Below are 14,541 nucleotides of genomic sequence, written 5' to 3'. Positions count from 1 at the left end.
AAGTATTTAGAGCTATTATCTAAATCACCATGACTTATGCTTAATGTGTGCACAGAATACCACAGAAATTTTCAAGTAGATGACATTTGGGGCAGAATGGGGGTTGAGATGTTCAACTTCCTGTGCTAAAAAAATTGGCAGACTATGTACGTCAGTATTTGTGTTTTTCTCGCAGTTTAAAGGCCTTTCTGTAACCATGTGTACAGTGTGTACATGGAATGACCATTGACAGTCTGGGATATATTTTTCTAAAAACATAACACTACTTTTAGAGTCAATGGGAAAACATTTGGTGTCATGTAACCTGCATCAGACAAGTAAAAGAAAACCAAAGAGTTATTTCCCTTAGTTTGAATGGGACACTCACCAATGGTGTTGATGAAGACAGACTCGGTCACATTTCCCCCTTGGTTGTGGGCGACACAGGAGTAAGTGCCCTCGTCACTGTCCTGGAGCTCCTCGATGACCAGAATGCCTTGGTTGACTTTCACATCATTGACGATGCTCACCTTGTATCTTTCTCCAGAGAGAACAATATTGTCCTGGAACATAGGGGCAGTCCTCGGGCTAATGACAACATTGTGCAAATTTCACTGACACATGAGGACAGGTTAAGGGTGGCTCTCACAGATAGGTTTCAACTCAAATACAGAAGGCAGCAATGCGGTCAGAGACTGATGGCAATAACGCATGAGTGAGAGAAAGTGAGCAAGGTTTTACGCCGCTTTTAGCGATATGTCAGCAATATCATGGCAGGTGACACCAGAAATGTGTTTCAAACACTGTACCAATGAGGTTGAAGATTTGTAGGGATAACTCTGAAAGCATATTTGAGGTCATAGATAGATGGCAAAATTTGGGGAGGATCAAACCTTTACACAGGAGGCAGGTTGAGGTCAACCTGAGGTTGGATTGCATCACAAGAGGCAGCCATGCAGCATTGATTATATTCAATAATATAAAAATGAACAAATGTGATGAAATAAATACATAATTTAGACTGGAAATACACGAAGTTAAGAATTTCTTCATGGGATGCTCTCATTTCAAGATGTGTTTTCTTGGTATCCAAGATCTAAGTTACTTCTGTGATGCTTATTGGTATTTCACTCATTCATATAATGATGATTGAACTCTATGATATATACTGATATGTAAAAGTACAGGCTATTTTTCAGCAGAATTCCAACACAAACACTGACCTCTACAGATTCATATTGATACGTAAAAAGTAAAGGCTATTTTTCAGCAGAATTCCAGCACAAGCATTGACCTCTACAGACTTATGCTGAGCTAAAAACCTAAGGGCAGAATGCGGTCTTACCTTCTTAAAGGTAAATGATGGTGGTGGAGTGCCATCTGCCACGCATGTCATCTCGAACCTCTTGCCCACAATGGGTTTACTGCGAGTTGGGGGTCCCTTGAGGGAAGGTGGGACTGAAATATAGAATCAAGGTTTAGAAATGGCAAACATGAACATGTGAGTTAGGCATCATTTTGTTTGTTGCTGAACGCTACACTCAGCGTGTGGTGGCTTGTGGTTCTGTGCTCAAAGCATAGATCACGAACCAGTTGAAGTTAAGCACAATTGAGCTCGGACAGTCCTTGGATGGGTGACCGTGTTTGGCAGCTCAGCTCCTGAGAGTTTCTAGGACTTCAGTCCTGCTCCACAACGAAGCACATATCACACATGTGCTCTCACCTCTAGCAAGTTTGTTAAAAATTGCCTCTGTTCACCAAGCACAAAATGGGTCCCCGATGGAATAAGTCATGTAACCACTAACCTTCTAGCAGCTTGGGTTAATCAGAGTAATAATCATCAGATTGTTTGGGCGCTTCGAGCATGAATTGTGCATGGAGTAATGTGCATGAAAAATGGACTATTATTATTTTCATCATTATTCCACCTATATGGTGGTGTTTGTCATTAATCAAGTCTGGGCCAGAAAATCCAGTCATCAACAGAAAAACAATGATCTACACAACTGGGATATGATGACAAAAACATCAAATCAGTGTGCATGACCACCTCATTCTCTTAGTCACCTCTTACAACAAGCATGGGCCACTGAAGATCACTTCTAACCCAGACCTTCAAGGGTCAATGTGAATTAAAACTGGTTTGAACTATGATGGACTGACTATTATCTGAACAAATTATTTTTCTTTTTCAGCAGACATTTTTGTCAGCATGCCCAGTATTTCACTTAAAATCATGTTTTAGTGAATGACCAAATAAGTTGAACGAGTTAATTCCCTCGAGTCTTTGTTTATGTTAGTCTGCATGATGCCTTACAAGCAGAAATAACCACAACAAATAGTGAGAGAGTTTGTTTTACACCACTTTTAGCAGTATTCCAGAAACATCACAGTGGGGACACCAGAAATGGGCCTTAAACCATGTACCCATATGGGGAATCAAACCCCGAGTGAAGAACGAATGCTTTAACCACTATGCTGCCCCATCGTCATTTTTGTGAATGAAAACTTCAACCTACCTGTCACTTTGACAGTGATGTCAAACGGGAGTGAATCGAACATTTCCTGCACAGTGACTAGGCAGATGTAGACTCCATTGTCAGCCTGGGTGATGTTCTTGATCTCCAGCCCATTGTCCAGCTGCTTGTAACGGTCACCTACAATTATCAATTATTACAATTATTAGACATTTCTACCAGTGTATACAGTATAAAACCAATCAGAAATACATACTGAATGTCATCAGTGCTGCAGCTAGTGCTGGTGACGTCTTCAGCAACGAATTTTCAAAAATGACTTTGAGTGAATGAAAGCAAGATAAAAATATGTTCTGCAAATGTTGCGACTGTAATTGGTTAAAATCTCTTAACTGATACCTTGTCATTTATCAAATGCTCCTGTTATCTTTGTTAATGCACAATAAAAATTAAAGAAAAACAAGTACTTCTTTAGTTTGTATTTTTTTTTTTGCAAATCACAGGCAAAATTCATGCTTAAAGGATGACGAGTGTGTTAGCAACATACCTTTCCTGGAATGTTTTAGATTAATTCTATCATGACTTTGAACAAGCTTGTAGTGCTTATGCAATGTAAATTTAATGACACAGACAAAACAAACCTTGTGAAAAATATTGTTGATGCAAACTGTGTCCAAATTGTTTGTGTTTGATTATGAGAGAACAGGTTTGACAGCTTGGTCGTTTCATCACTGAGATAAATGTGTTACTACTTGTAACTTTACCTCTAAAAAAATGTTCAAAGGAAAATCCTACCTACCAACCTTAAATTTTAAAGAGGTGTAACTGGAACCACGACGACTTCTTAGGTGACCTAAGACTAAGACTGTTAAAATGACAAGAAGTGTGAAGCATACTGACCTCTGACTGCGCTCCTGTTGCCAAAGAGCCACTGTACTGTGGGTGCAGGGTTTGCCGTTGCCTCACATTTGATCACAGCATCAGTGTGGATGTTTGGCTGCTGAGTGCGGTTGGACGTCACCTTGATTCCGTCTGTAACCACCAGCAAATTAACATCATCAATGCAAGACACACCAAGCCTTGGACTAAGTTGTGTTTAAGGTTTGGTTTGTAGCAACATTCCAGGTGTATGGCAGATATATGGCTCAGACAATTTAGTGATCAACAGAATAAACACCATTCTACACAATTGGGATACGATGACGTGTCAAACAAATACGCGTGCCTGGCCGTCCAATCTTGTTGGGCTACTGAAGATGAATTCTAACCTGGATCTTCATGGGTCCAGATAACCCACACATATAATATGAGCAGTTTCTCAAAACTTTCAACAGTTAAACTGCTACATAGGGCTGTAATGATTCTGACTGAAACTAATTTGTCAGACTCATTTTTCAATAACCAATATTCTTTCGATATTTTATCACCTATTTAATTTTTTTTCACACAGACAGAACATATTTTGGCTTGAACTGAAATAAGGAGAAACGTGATTGGTTGACACCAGGCTAATTATACAATGAGATCTGTTGTTAGTAGACATCACAAAGTTCACAATGGATTTCATGCAAAAAGGCTGACATAGAGGTTCAATGAAATCTGACGCTTTTCCGTGTATGAATAATGACATCGAGGGTCCTTTATGAAACTTCAAAACGAATCGAGGTCTGGGAGAATCCTTGCAGTCCTCCTGTTACACAGTTACCATAGAGATTGAGCTGTATATCCTTCGTCAAGGTGTTGCCTCCGATTGTGCCTCGGCATGTATACGTTCCCTCATCCCCGTTCTTCAGTGTGTCGAACTGCAGGCGGTTACTGTTACCCATCTGCATGGAGTAGATCCTGCAACACGAAGAGGAGATTTGCACATTATTTTCATTCCATATTATTTCACTTCATCTTGTGCATGAGGGGAAGTCAGACGTTCTGTCTGGAGAATCTGCTAACTGGAGCGACCATGGTTATGTTAACTGAAAGGCCTGGCTATCAGTAGGATCATGATACAAACATCGAAGCAGTAACCTTGAACACAAATACCCTCAATTTTGACACAAATGAACATTTTTAACATCACTTGTGATGGTGACATGTTTACGCAGTACTTACAAAACAGCATCCTGAACATAATAAAGAAGAAGCTCATGAATGACGACTTAACGTTGTGTATTGTGTAGGTAGATTAAAACTTTATTCTGTCACAAACATTTAGGAATAATACTATCAAGAGAATTTGGTTTGGATCAACTAAGTCTGCATGTCTAATCACCTGACCCCATAAATCGCCCCTTACAACAAGCATGAAGACCAATTCTAACCCGGATCTCAATGGGTCCCAGGAAACATGGATAGTGAGAGGTGAAGTGAGTGAGGTGAAGTCTGTAAATGCCCAGTAACCTACCTTGACTGTTCTGCAGGGTTGTAAGGTCCAATGACATTGTCTGCTTTGTCCAACCATTCCAAGTTTGCATTTTGGTCGTCTGCTAACCCTATTGCCTCACAGTATAACACTAATCCTTTTGAGTTTGTTTCTCGTCTTATACTCGGCGCATCTGGGCTAAGCTTAATTTCTTGGGCATCTGTAAGAAAAAATACAAGATATATATACAATGAAACACAGTAGAATGAAAGAGAAATATAGTCACTGTGGTCTTTCATTTGACATTTGTAACATGCGTTATAAACAGGTCAACTCTATGACATTCATAACATGATCTGTAACCAGGTCAGTAGTCTGTCTCACAGTCCCTGAACCAAATTATTTTGCCTACAGCCAAGCCTTCCCTGCAGTGCTAAAGCCTTTATATGAAGCAAGTCTAGAGTTCCTCAGGTTCTGAAACTCTGGTCTCCCCAAGGCTCCTTTTCAATTAAAATGGGTTTGTTAGTTATTATTAAAATTATACATATTCAGAGACTAGGCCTTAGTTACCAGGACAGCTATATGACATTTATAACATGTCCTGTAATAAGGTCAACTATATGACATTTATAACATGTCCTGTTATCAGGTCAACCATATGACATTTATAACATGTTATAAACCAGGTGAGCTATGTGACATTTATATCATGCTCTATAATCGGCATGATGAGCTAACTATTTGTAACATGACTCCATATCTATATATTCTACAATCTCTTTATTTTCCAATGTTCCTGTTGTTAGTGAAACACAAATCACCACAACATACTGTTAGGCATAACGACATCTACATGATTAAGATGAACAGGACAAAATCCCACTTCCAAGTAAGGAGTTTCTTCTACAGACTTGACATCAAGCACTAAGCAGGTTAGACAGACCAGTTATATTTCATCCAAAACACAAACCTTCTATAAGAGGGATAAAAACACTTTGATCATGTCAAACCAGTAATATACTTCTCTAGTCTCCCTGACAGTAAAGTCATTCACGCTGCAGGAATAACCCAAGACTACAGACCCATCAAGCCTGTGATTGACAACTGTGGTATTAGGACTGGCCTTGAATCTTTGATCCACAATTGTATGTTTGCACACTACGTACTTAACTTGATTATCCTGGCCAATATTCATTAAAAAGAATGGCAGTGTAGACTACAGCCCTTCCAGTTGTCACAAGACACTCCAACTAATTACCTCATGGTTTTTCATGATCTCGCCAGCTGCTGTGGGAGTCTGCTTCAAATAGCAACATTAATGGATGTTTATGGAGTGACTTTTCATGCCATGCTGCTCGCCAAGAAATGTTTAATGCGAGACACCAGAAAAATACTTAAATTCCCTTGCTATCAGGAATATCCTTCAGGTGTCAGTGCACTCAGCAAATTGGACAAAATAGCCTCTTGATGTGGAAGACCAAAATCAATACTGTCTGACCACTGTCCATATGACAACACAGTAATTAGCAATCTTAATATGAAATGGTAAGGAGGTTCATTCTCTCCACGATAAATATCACAGGATAAAATGCCTCATTCATAGGGTGATTTTAAATGAAGAATCGTATTATGTGTTTAGAGAGTATGGTTTTACACCAGTTTCAGCAAAACTGCAGCTGTATAATGGCACAGGACACCAGAAATGGACAAGGGACTAGGGGCCAGGGCCCATTTTGTAAATCAGAATTTAAATGGCCCATTAAGACTTCAAGTTTACTATTGATACAAGGGGAATGGCCCATTCTGAATTCAGAAAATGCGTAATCCAGATAATGGCTCATGATCAATGTTCTCTGTCCAATGGGCTTTGTATATTATACCAATGTGGGGAACCAAACACAAGTCTTCAGTGTGATGAGTTGACGGTTAACCACTAGGCTATCCTACCGTCACTATTATGTGTTTATTGTTTCCATAATTGCAAAATTGAATTTTGGTTTGATAAGAAGTGAATTCTCAGTTGATTCCATTATGTGCATGTGCATTCCTACACGTATGGTCAGTCATTAACATCCTATTTTGTTCTATAGTTTAACTTTAATTCTTACAACAATTTTTCAGATTGCTTCCGAATGCAAAATACAGTTTTTCATAATACATATAGCAATATATTCTTTTAAATATCTCATATACTTCGAACTTACCCATCCATTCCGGATTCTATGACAGTGGAACAACTTCAAACTTGGTACATAGTAACTTAGTACATGATATATACTGGACAAAATAAGTTAGGGATATTGGTATTATTATGATGGATATCTTATCAGTGTGTCAGTGAATAACTGCGTCATTATTCATAACTTCAAAATATACATATATCCCTAACTATTCTTGTCCATTATATGTTAAGACAGTATTCATCATTTTTACAGCTGCTGTGCTTCTAATTTCAATACATATTAACTAGTAAATGTCAAGACAACCAGTCTCTAATCAATAGCCTGAACAGAAAATTAATCCTAAAACCTTTATGCCATTTTTTTTCTCACAATTATAACTGTTTTGTTTCATAACATTCTTTAAATGTCACTCACTGACTTGCACATAACCAAAATTCAAGAAAATTAAAATAGATTCCTACAAAAAATCATAGTGATAAATATTCAAAAGTTCAACCAATTTGGTATCAAGGTTGGACAATTTGCTAATCCTCCCAAAAAGGGAAAATCAGTCCAAGGTTTCCATGATTCACTACTAGAGGATAATTGTTGTTATTCCTAGGCCTCCTCCCCTGGACAGTCCTGAGTGATGGCTCCCAGCTGGGATATGCAAGATGTTATTTGTTACACAATGCAGGTCCCCAGAAGCCACCTGCTGCCTCTGTGTTAGTCCTGGTCCAGGACAGGTCAGGCCAGTATCTAAACAATATTGGATTTTATAATCCACCACTTGACTTCTCAACATGAAAGATGTACTAATCTCGACAACTTATTATTACAGCAGCCAATCTTCGTGAACTAACTGCTGGTAACAGCCAGTTTCTGACAATTACACAATCTTTAAATTCATAAATTTAACTTCAGAATCATGAAGGGCATCCATTTGAGGAAACATCGAGATGGTGACAATGCTAATACAGTTTTCTTTCAGCTTTGATTTCATGTTAGTTTCTACTTACTGCAGTATGTTGCTGTTCATCTAATTCACTGTAATTTCAAAATGAGCTAATCAGACTGTACTAAAGAGGGGAATCTTCAATATTTTTGGACATGCCTTGCACGTTAAACCCCCCAGATTCTAATGACCAAGCAAAACAGTGAGTACAAACATACATATTTCCTTCTACTGAAAACTAATTACTATCCATAACATATAACCATTATCAGAGATATCAGAAGATAGAGTTGCGATATCAGTGATAACATATCGTAGTGCTATCTCCCTCTCTTTTGCTCATCACTCATTGATATCTCACCACCCACATGTAATACTCTTTCATCTTTGCTATCTATTCATTAATGTACACTAGGTGAATAAGAGATAGCTGAAAAAGGATTCTGAGTTTATTCAGTTTTCAGTGCCAACTATTTCACTCAGATTGCAAGGATAGAAATGTATCTCTTTTCAAAGCGTGCCACTGGGCACCAGACATATGTGCCTTTGTGAAAATCAGCGTGCCAATACCTTTTGAAGATCAAACAAAACTAGAAACTTCGCAACAGTTACGTTACTTCAATTTAATACTTAATAAATCAGTCAATATCATGGAACCTGCAAACTTATTAAGAAAGTTTCAGCTTCGTCTATCTTGACTCAACAAATAAACCCAAGAACCATACATTTAAAATGGCCTCCCCTATGATAAACTGTGATTGAGAATACTGATGAACAATTTCATGGGATGCAAAAATAGGTTTTGAATAATATAATTTGAATAAGCTATGAGCTATGGTTAGGGCTGGTAAAATTTATCGCATTTACTATAAAACAAATGATGGTGATTATTAAATATAATTGTTTTAGGTGTGCTACCAGGCCACACTGAACATATGGCAGCCAAATTTAGAAGCATTTCAGTTCTTAATTTGCTTGCCTTACAACAGTGAAAGAAATATGATTGTCACACAAATGTAAACAAATAAATACAGAAAATGTCCCTGTGATGGTGCAAGAGCTACCATCATCTCTCAGTCTCTGAACTGCATTTATGTTCTCTTCCTCACAGCCCTTTCCGCTATCCTACAGCCCTAGAAGAAGCAGGTCTAGATTTCTTCTGAATTTCCAATCTCATTTGGGCTCCTTTTAAATTTTAAGAGGATAATTTGTTTCTATCAAAATAATTTATTCCAAGGCAAGGCATTAGTCTAGCCCAGAGACTGCTGTGGTCTGTCGGGATCAATATGGCCTTAATAGATGCAGACATATCCATGGACGGTACCAAGTACATTATTGGTTTTTTTCTTTGTGGACAGACAAAAGAAGAGGGAGTTTCCGCAATACTCCCTGGGCCATGTCCAACATTGCTGTACGCACTCAGTCAACTGTAACACTAGGTCATTGCTCGGCCTGTACAATGTAATAATGTATTCTGTTGATAGTCGTAACTGGTCTGGATGCCGATGAATAATCAATACTGTATATACGGTTAAGTGGGACGCCACTGCACCTGCCTTGCGTTTTTTTCAGTTTCCTCATACAGTTATAGCAGTGCGAACCGCACTATAACAAACAATTTAATTCATTTGCACGTAGCAACTGGCCTTTGAAATTTGCGTTAGTCTGAAAGCCTCAGTGAATAGTGTTTATGATAATCTACTTAATGGAATCCTCGATACCTAATGATAGCAAGCTTACAACATGTGAACTGGCAAGCAAAGTCAAGCTATGAGAACGATTTTGATTTCTTGAAATAAAATGAAAATTCCAAATTGATGTCCCACATGAACACCTCAATCATCCTGACATAACAGCCTAGTATACATCATGAATTTCCAAGTAGACACAGACATAGGTTCAAACAGCCACTGAAGCATTCATTATCTCAGTAATTTGGCAGATAGAAGCTGTCAAGGAACCAAAAGTTCCCTGGCTTCTGATTTTGCTACTTTGTCTCTAAGCTCACATAACCAACTATTGATAAAGTCCTTGAAAAGTTGGAAAATGGTGTCGTATTGCACTGTATGATCATCTGCCTTCTCTTAGACATCTTAAAAGGGCAGTAGGAAAGCCTTGTGGTTAAAGCCTTCACTTCTCATGTCAAAGACAGGGGTTTCCATTCCATAATATTGCTGTAATACTGCTAACAGCGGCATCAAACCAGTCGTAAGTTCTGTTTTAGACTGCTTTTAGCAATATTATGGTGGGGGACACCAGAAAATGGGCTTAAGAGAATGAATTGAAATCATACAAAGAATTATTGTCTAGGCCAGTGCTGCCAGAAAATAGTTCTATCACCAGACACGGCTGATGTACACCACCTATCACCATTCTGCCATCTGTTGCAGTGGCAACACTTGGTGTATATACGCTCATATCCCTGCAGACAATGTTCTAGCAGAATACATTGTGAACATTACACTCATGGTATCTCCGAGTAATTGACTGCAGTCCATTAAAACACAGTCAAGTTTCATTATTAAAGAGAGCTGACTATAGTAGGAAATCGTTTGTATCATGTACCACTGATATTTGAATCTCACAGCTGCAGCAAAAAGTTGGAATATAAATCAACACATTTAGTATCTTAACATCTGCAGTGAGGATGGGAGAATTTCAGTTGCCTAGGATTTTATGTACTTTCCAACATAGGCAAATTCATGCTATCTCTGAATAAGTGACTGGGGCCCAAGAGAATATATTCAGTTATGGCAATGTTCCATAATTAAAGAGCTAACTATAGAAGGATATCGTTTGTCTCATACATCAATTATATTTGATTCATACAGTTCTGACATAAATGTCAGAATTTACTTAAACACATTTGTTATTTCAGCAACTGTAGAGCAGACGGGAGAACATGATTTTATTACCTCTCACACACAAGTAAAGGATACTGTTCATCCTGGATCTTCGGAAATGCAAACAATCCTAACAATATATTGTGTTGAGAAGTGACTGTATGGACCAAGTGGAAAGTCTTGGTCATCACAACCAACATGGTTGATCATTGCTATTAATAACAATAGCAGGTCTGACTTCTGCCAACTCATTTATACTAGGCCACCTGTCATAGGACATGTGGTTGTCTGTTGAAGGTGGTGCAGCAAATAGACAGATTTAGGATCTATTTTACCATCTTCAAAAACCGAAACGGACCAGCAAACCTGCACAATGTTATCGCTGACCTTGAATATCCAAGTTCAGAAGAATGTATCCTTCTTGGGCATACTCAAACAAGGGAAGTAACTCCAGCAGGATTAATTTACAAGTACAATGAAACATTAAAATTTCATAATCTCTCTGAAAACATACTCAAAAACTCATTTTGAGCATGGCAAAAAAATGTGATTGGCTTCATGTATAAACAAGTGTAATAGGTACAAAAAAAAATTACTGTTGTTTCAAGTCAATTTTTATTAGTCACCTTGAGTGAGGTGGAATAGTTGCATGTGATCTTCTTCAAGCCATGCTTCAGCAGTATCGTATCAGTAAATAGCCATCACATATTGTTCCCATATGGGTTTAAGGCATAACGAAGGAACACACGCGCTACCAGCCTACCCTGCTCCCTTGTTGTGAGAGAACAACAACAAAACATTTTGTTGAAAATGTTCTCATACTGAATACTCACAACATGTACTGTGTCAGAATCTTAATCAGATTTGTAATCAGAATGTAACAGATTTGTTTTCCATTTGAATGTGATTATTCAGTAATATCAAAATTATATAAATTCTGAGACTGCAAGAGATCACCACTGGGGGAATAATCAGAACAGTGACCTTGTTCGTTGAATCAAACTGAAACTATGACCTCTGCCTTGTGACCTAATCCCCCAGGCTCTAACACTAACAACTTAAACCTTCACACTGAGGTTTTTCACCAACAATGTCTTCCTCTGGCATTCATCTGACCTGTCTGGATACAAACATGGCAGCAATGCCCGCCAGTGGCCATTTCAGCCCATTTCTTCAGATCACTAACACTGTCAAACATGGACTAACAATTAGTCGCGGAATATATATAATTTTGAACGTAACAAAGAAACCCATTTAAATTGAAACAGAGCCCCAGTCTGATGGGAAATTCAGAATCTACCTTGCATAATCTGGGGCTTTAGAAATGCAAGGAGAGCTATAGTCTGTTTGATTTTATCTTAAATCAATAAGTTGCTCACCAACAAAATCTAATAACTGCAACCAAACCAAATTTTGCACAGTCCCATGAAATCTACAAACTTTGATGATTTGTATCATAATTTGGGATACCCAAATAAAAAAGTTGTATAACAAATTTCATTATTTTGTTGTCCCTTTCCACTGTTTCTTACAAGGGGGAAGACCACTTGCAGGTAGGACTGCCAGGTAATCAACAAGCATGTGTAGTGAAATTTCAATTTCACACATACAACTTGCACATCTAGGCAGCTGAAAATAATGTGATAACGTGTCTGTGAGACAGACAAAGTTAAGCGATATTGTCTCTTGACCCATGCTATTTATATCATTGTTATCGCCTGTATATCTTGAAAATAATCAAACAAAAACACAGAAAAAATTTTGAAAATACTTGGCAGAAATTGTATAAAGAACATCCTGAGATAAATGCTTCTGTATGTATTTTGGGTAAGGCCGCATGTGCCAGTGACCCCTTTCCATCAAAACAGTGATTGCCTAAAGACTGACATTTTGACTGTAATTTACCTTGAAACGTGCATATTTATCTGTTTCGTATGTAAATCTGCCTCTTCAATAAGCAAATAAATAGTTTTAGATAATGTTTGATATTAAATGCTTCTGGCTAAGAGTGCAGGTCCCTGCCAAAACCTCTTTCACAGAATCGTGACCACCTAAAGTCTTACATTTCGACTGCCCTTCGGACAAGCAAACATGAGTAAATTCGACAGATGTGCCAATTTGCACCCTTCTACATTCCAGTGGTGTAGAGTGAAGTCAATCCTGCAGTCTTCCCTCTGATGCCCAGAAACCACTCATGTCATCTAAATCAATCGATGGAATCGAATCAGATCTCAGAAATAAGCAAATTCAAGGCCTTCAGTGCTTCTACCCTCATTTTAATATTTATAGACAACAGATTCCCTTTTCGAAATAAATCAAGCAATCTAATTATTAAAGCGACATTTGAGCCACTTCTGCACAATTCATGCCAGGCTGTTGGACAATACCCTGCAATGCATCCATTCTGCAATCAATGTCGAGCAACATGACGTGAGCTTCCAGCATCATCCATAGCAACAACCAGCATGGCTGACTAACGCTATATATATATAGCTGATGTCATCCTCGTCATCAGGTCCAGTGGGCTCGGGTGCCGCCAATACCTACATCCTTGTCATCTGGTCCCTCGGTCTCAGGTGCCGATACCTACGTCAGTGACGCATGGATAATGGGATGTCTTCAGAAATTAATAAGCAGCCTTGTCAAGTTTGGATTAGATATTGATCAGCAGTACAAAACTGATGCCAGAATGCTGCTGGTCACGCTCCACTGATCACAGGATAATCAGGCAAAATTACTGACGCTTACACTCAGTCTCATGAAACCTTGCAACAAAATTCCTGAAACTCTGTACAAATGGTATTCCAGCCTTATGAATGCATTTAAGCATTCAAGTCAAGTGAGGACAAACCATAGACTGACATAGTGATAATTCATGTTGCATGAGCACTGAACCAAAACTAATCCTCACCACTTGACTCTTTGGCTGTTTTGAACTTTAATTCCGCCTTCAGCAACATTCCATCCATCTCACGAAGGAGAACACCAGAAATGGGCTTCACACATTGTTTCTCTGTGGGAAGACAAACCTGGGTCTTCGGCACGATGAACAAGCACTTGAACCACTAGGCTACCCCACCACCCATACTCGAGTTAATGTTGCCTAATGGAAGAGTCACTATATGTTGCCACCAACACTTTTTCATCTTTGAGTTACCAGAACGATTACATCATTCAACACGTTTGGTTGTTGTACAATGCCATTTTCAGCAATATTCCACCCATATGGCAGTGGTCTGAAAATTATAAAGTCAGGTATTGTCTTAGTCAAGTTTAAGATGTTCCTGTATATATTTCTAATGGAAGAAGTGCTTGTTTGTCATCCCAAAGGCTTGGGTTATCCACAAAGGTACAAAGTGTGAAGACTATTTCTGGTGTCTCCAACCATTATGTTGCTGCAACATTGCTAAAAGCTGTGAAAAGTCCAACTTACTCACTTACTTTTGAGTTTCTCTGGGTTTCAACAGTGTACCTGAATCTAATATTTCAAAACCACTAACGATTAGGTCAAAAAAGGGAATTCTTGATTTCATACTTCAATCAAAACACTGTTTACCATTATAATAGAAATATATATTTGCCCTTTCAATATGTAGCTTTGAAGAATACATTTTCCTGTGTAACAGATATATCTGTGTTCAATATGTAGATTTGATGCATAATTTACCTGTGAAATATGTACATTCCTCTGTTTCATACGTAAATTTGTCTGTTCACTATGTAGATTGAACAGTTACATCTATGATACAATTCATCAGAATACACAACG

The 14,541-nt window shown here is 38.3% G+C and overlaps 1 protein-coding gene across 5 annotated transcripts in view; it reads right to left on the bottom strand.

The window, feature by feature from the left end:
• LOC137291031 (fasciclin-2-like) overlaps positions 1 to 14,541 on the bottom strand; it is a 98,475-nt gene that overhangs the window by 40,661 nt on the left and 43,273 nt on the right. For all 5 annotated transcript variants that reach the window (XM_067822291.1, XM_067822299.1, XM_067822308.1 and 2 more), the window contains exons 2-7: positions 4,855 to 5,032; positions 4,162 to 4,298; positions 3,357 to 3,488; positions 2,499 to 2,636; positions 1,325 to 1,437; positions 368 to 542 (exon numbers count right to left, since the gene is read on the bottom strand). In XM_067822291.1, the coding sequence (XP_067678392.1) occupies positions 368 to 542; positions 1,325 to 1,437; positions 2,499 to 2,636; positions 3,357 to 3,488; positions 4,162 to 4,298; positions 4,855 to 5,032 (873 nt within the window). The remainder of the gene's footprint in view (positions 1 to 367; positions 543 to 1,324; positions 1,438 to 2,498; positions 2,637 to 3,356; positions 3,489 to 4,161; positions 4,299 to 4,854; positions 5,033 to 14,541) is intronic.

The sequence above is a fragment of the Haliotis asinina genome, chromosome 1 (assembly GCF_037392515.1).
Source record: "Haliotis asinina isolate JCU_RB_2024 chromosome 1, JCU_Hal_asi_v2, whole genome shotgun sequence".
Classification (NCBI taxonomy): domain Eukaryota; kingdom Metazoa; phylum Mollusca; class Gastropoda; order Lepetellida; family Haliotidae; genus Haliotis; species Haliotis asinina.
The sequence above is the reverse complement of the archived record's forward strand: the minus strand, read 5'-3'. Positions and strand labels throughout refer to the sequence as shown.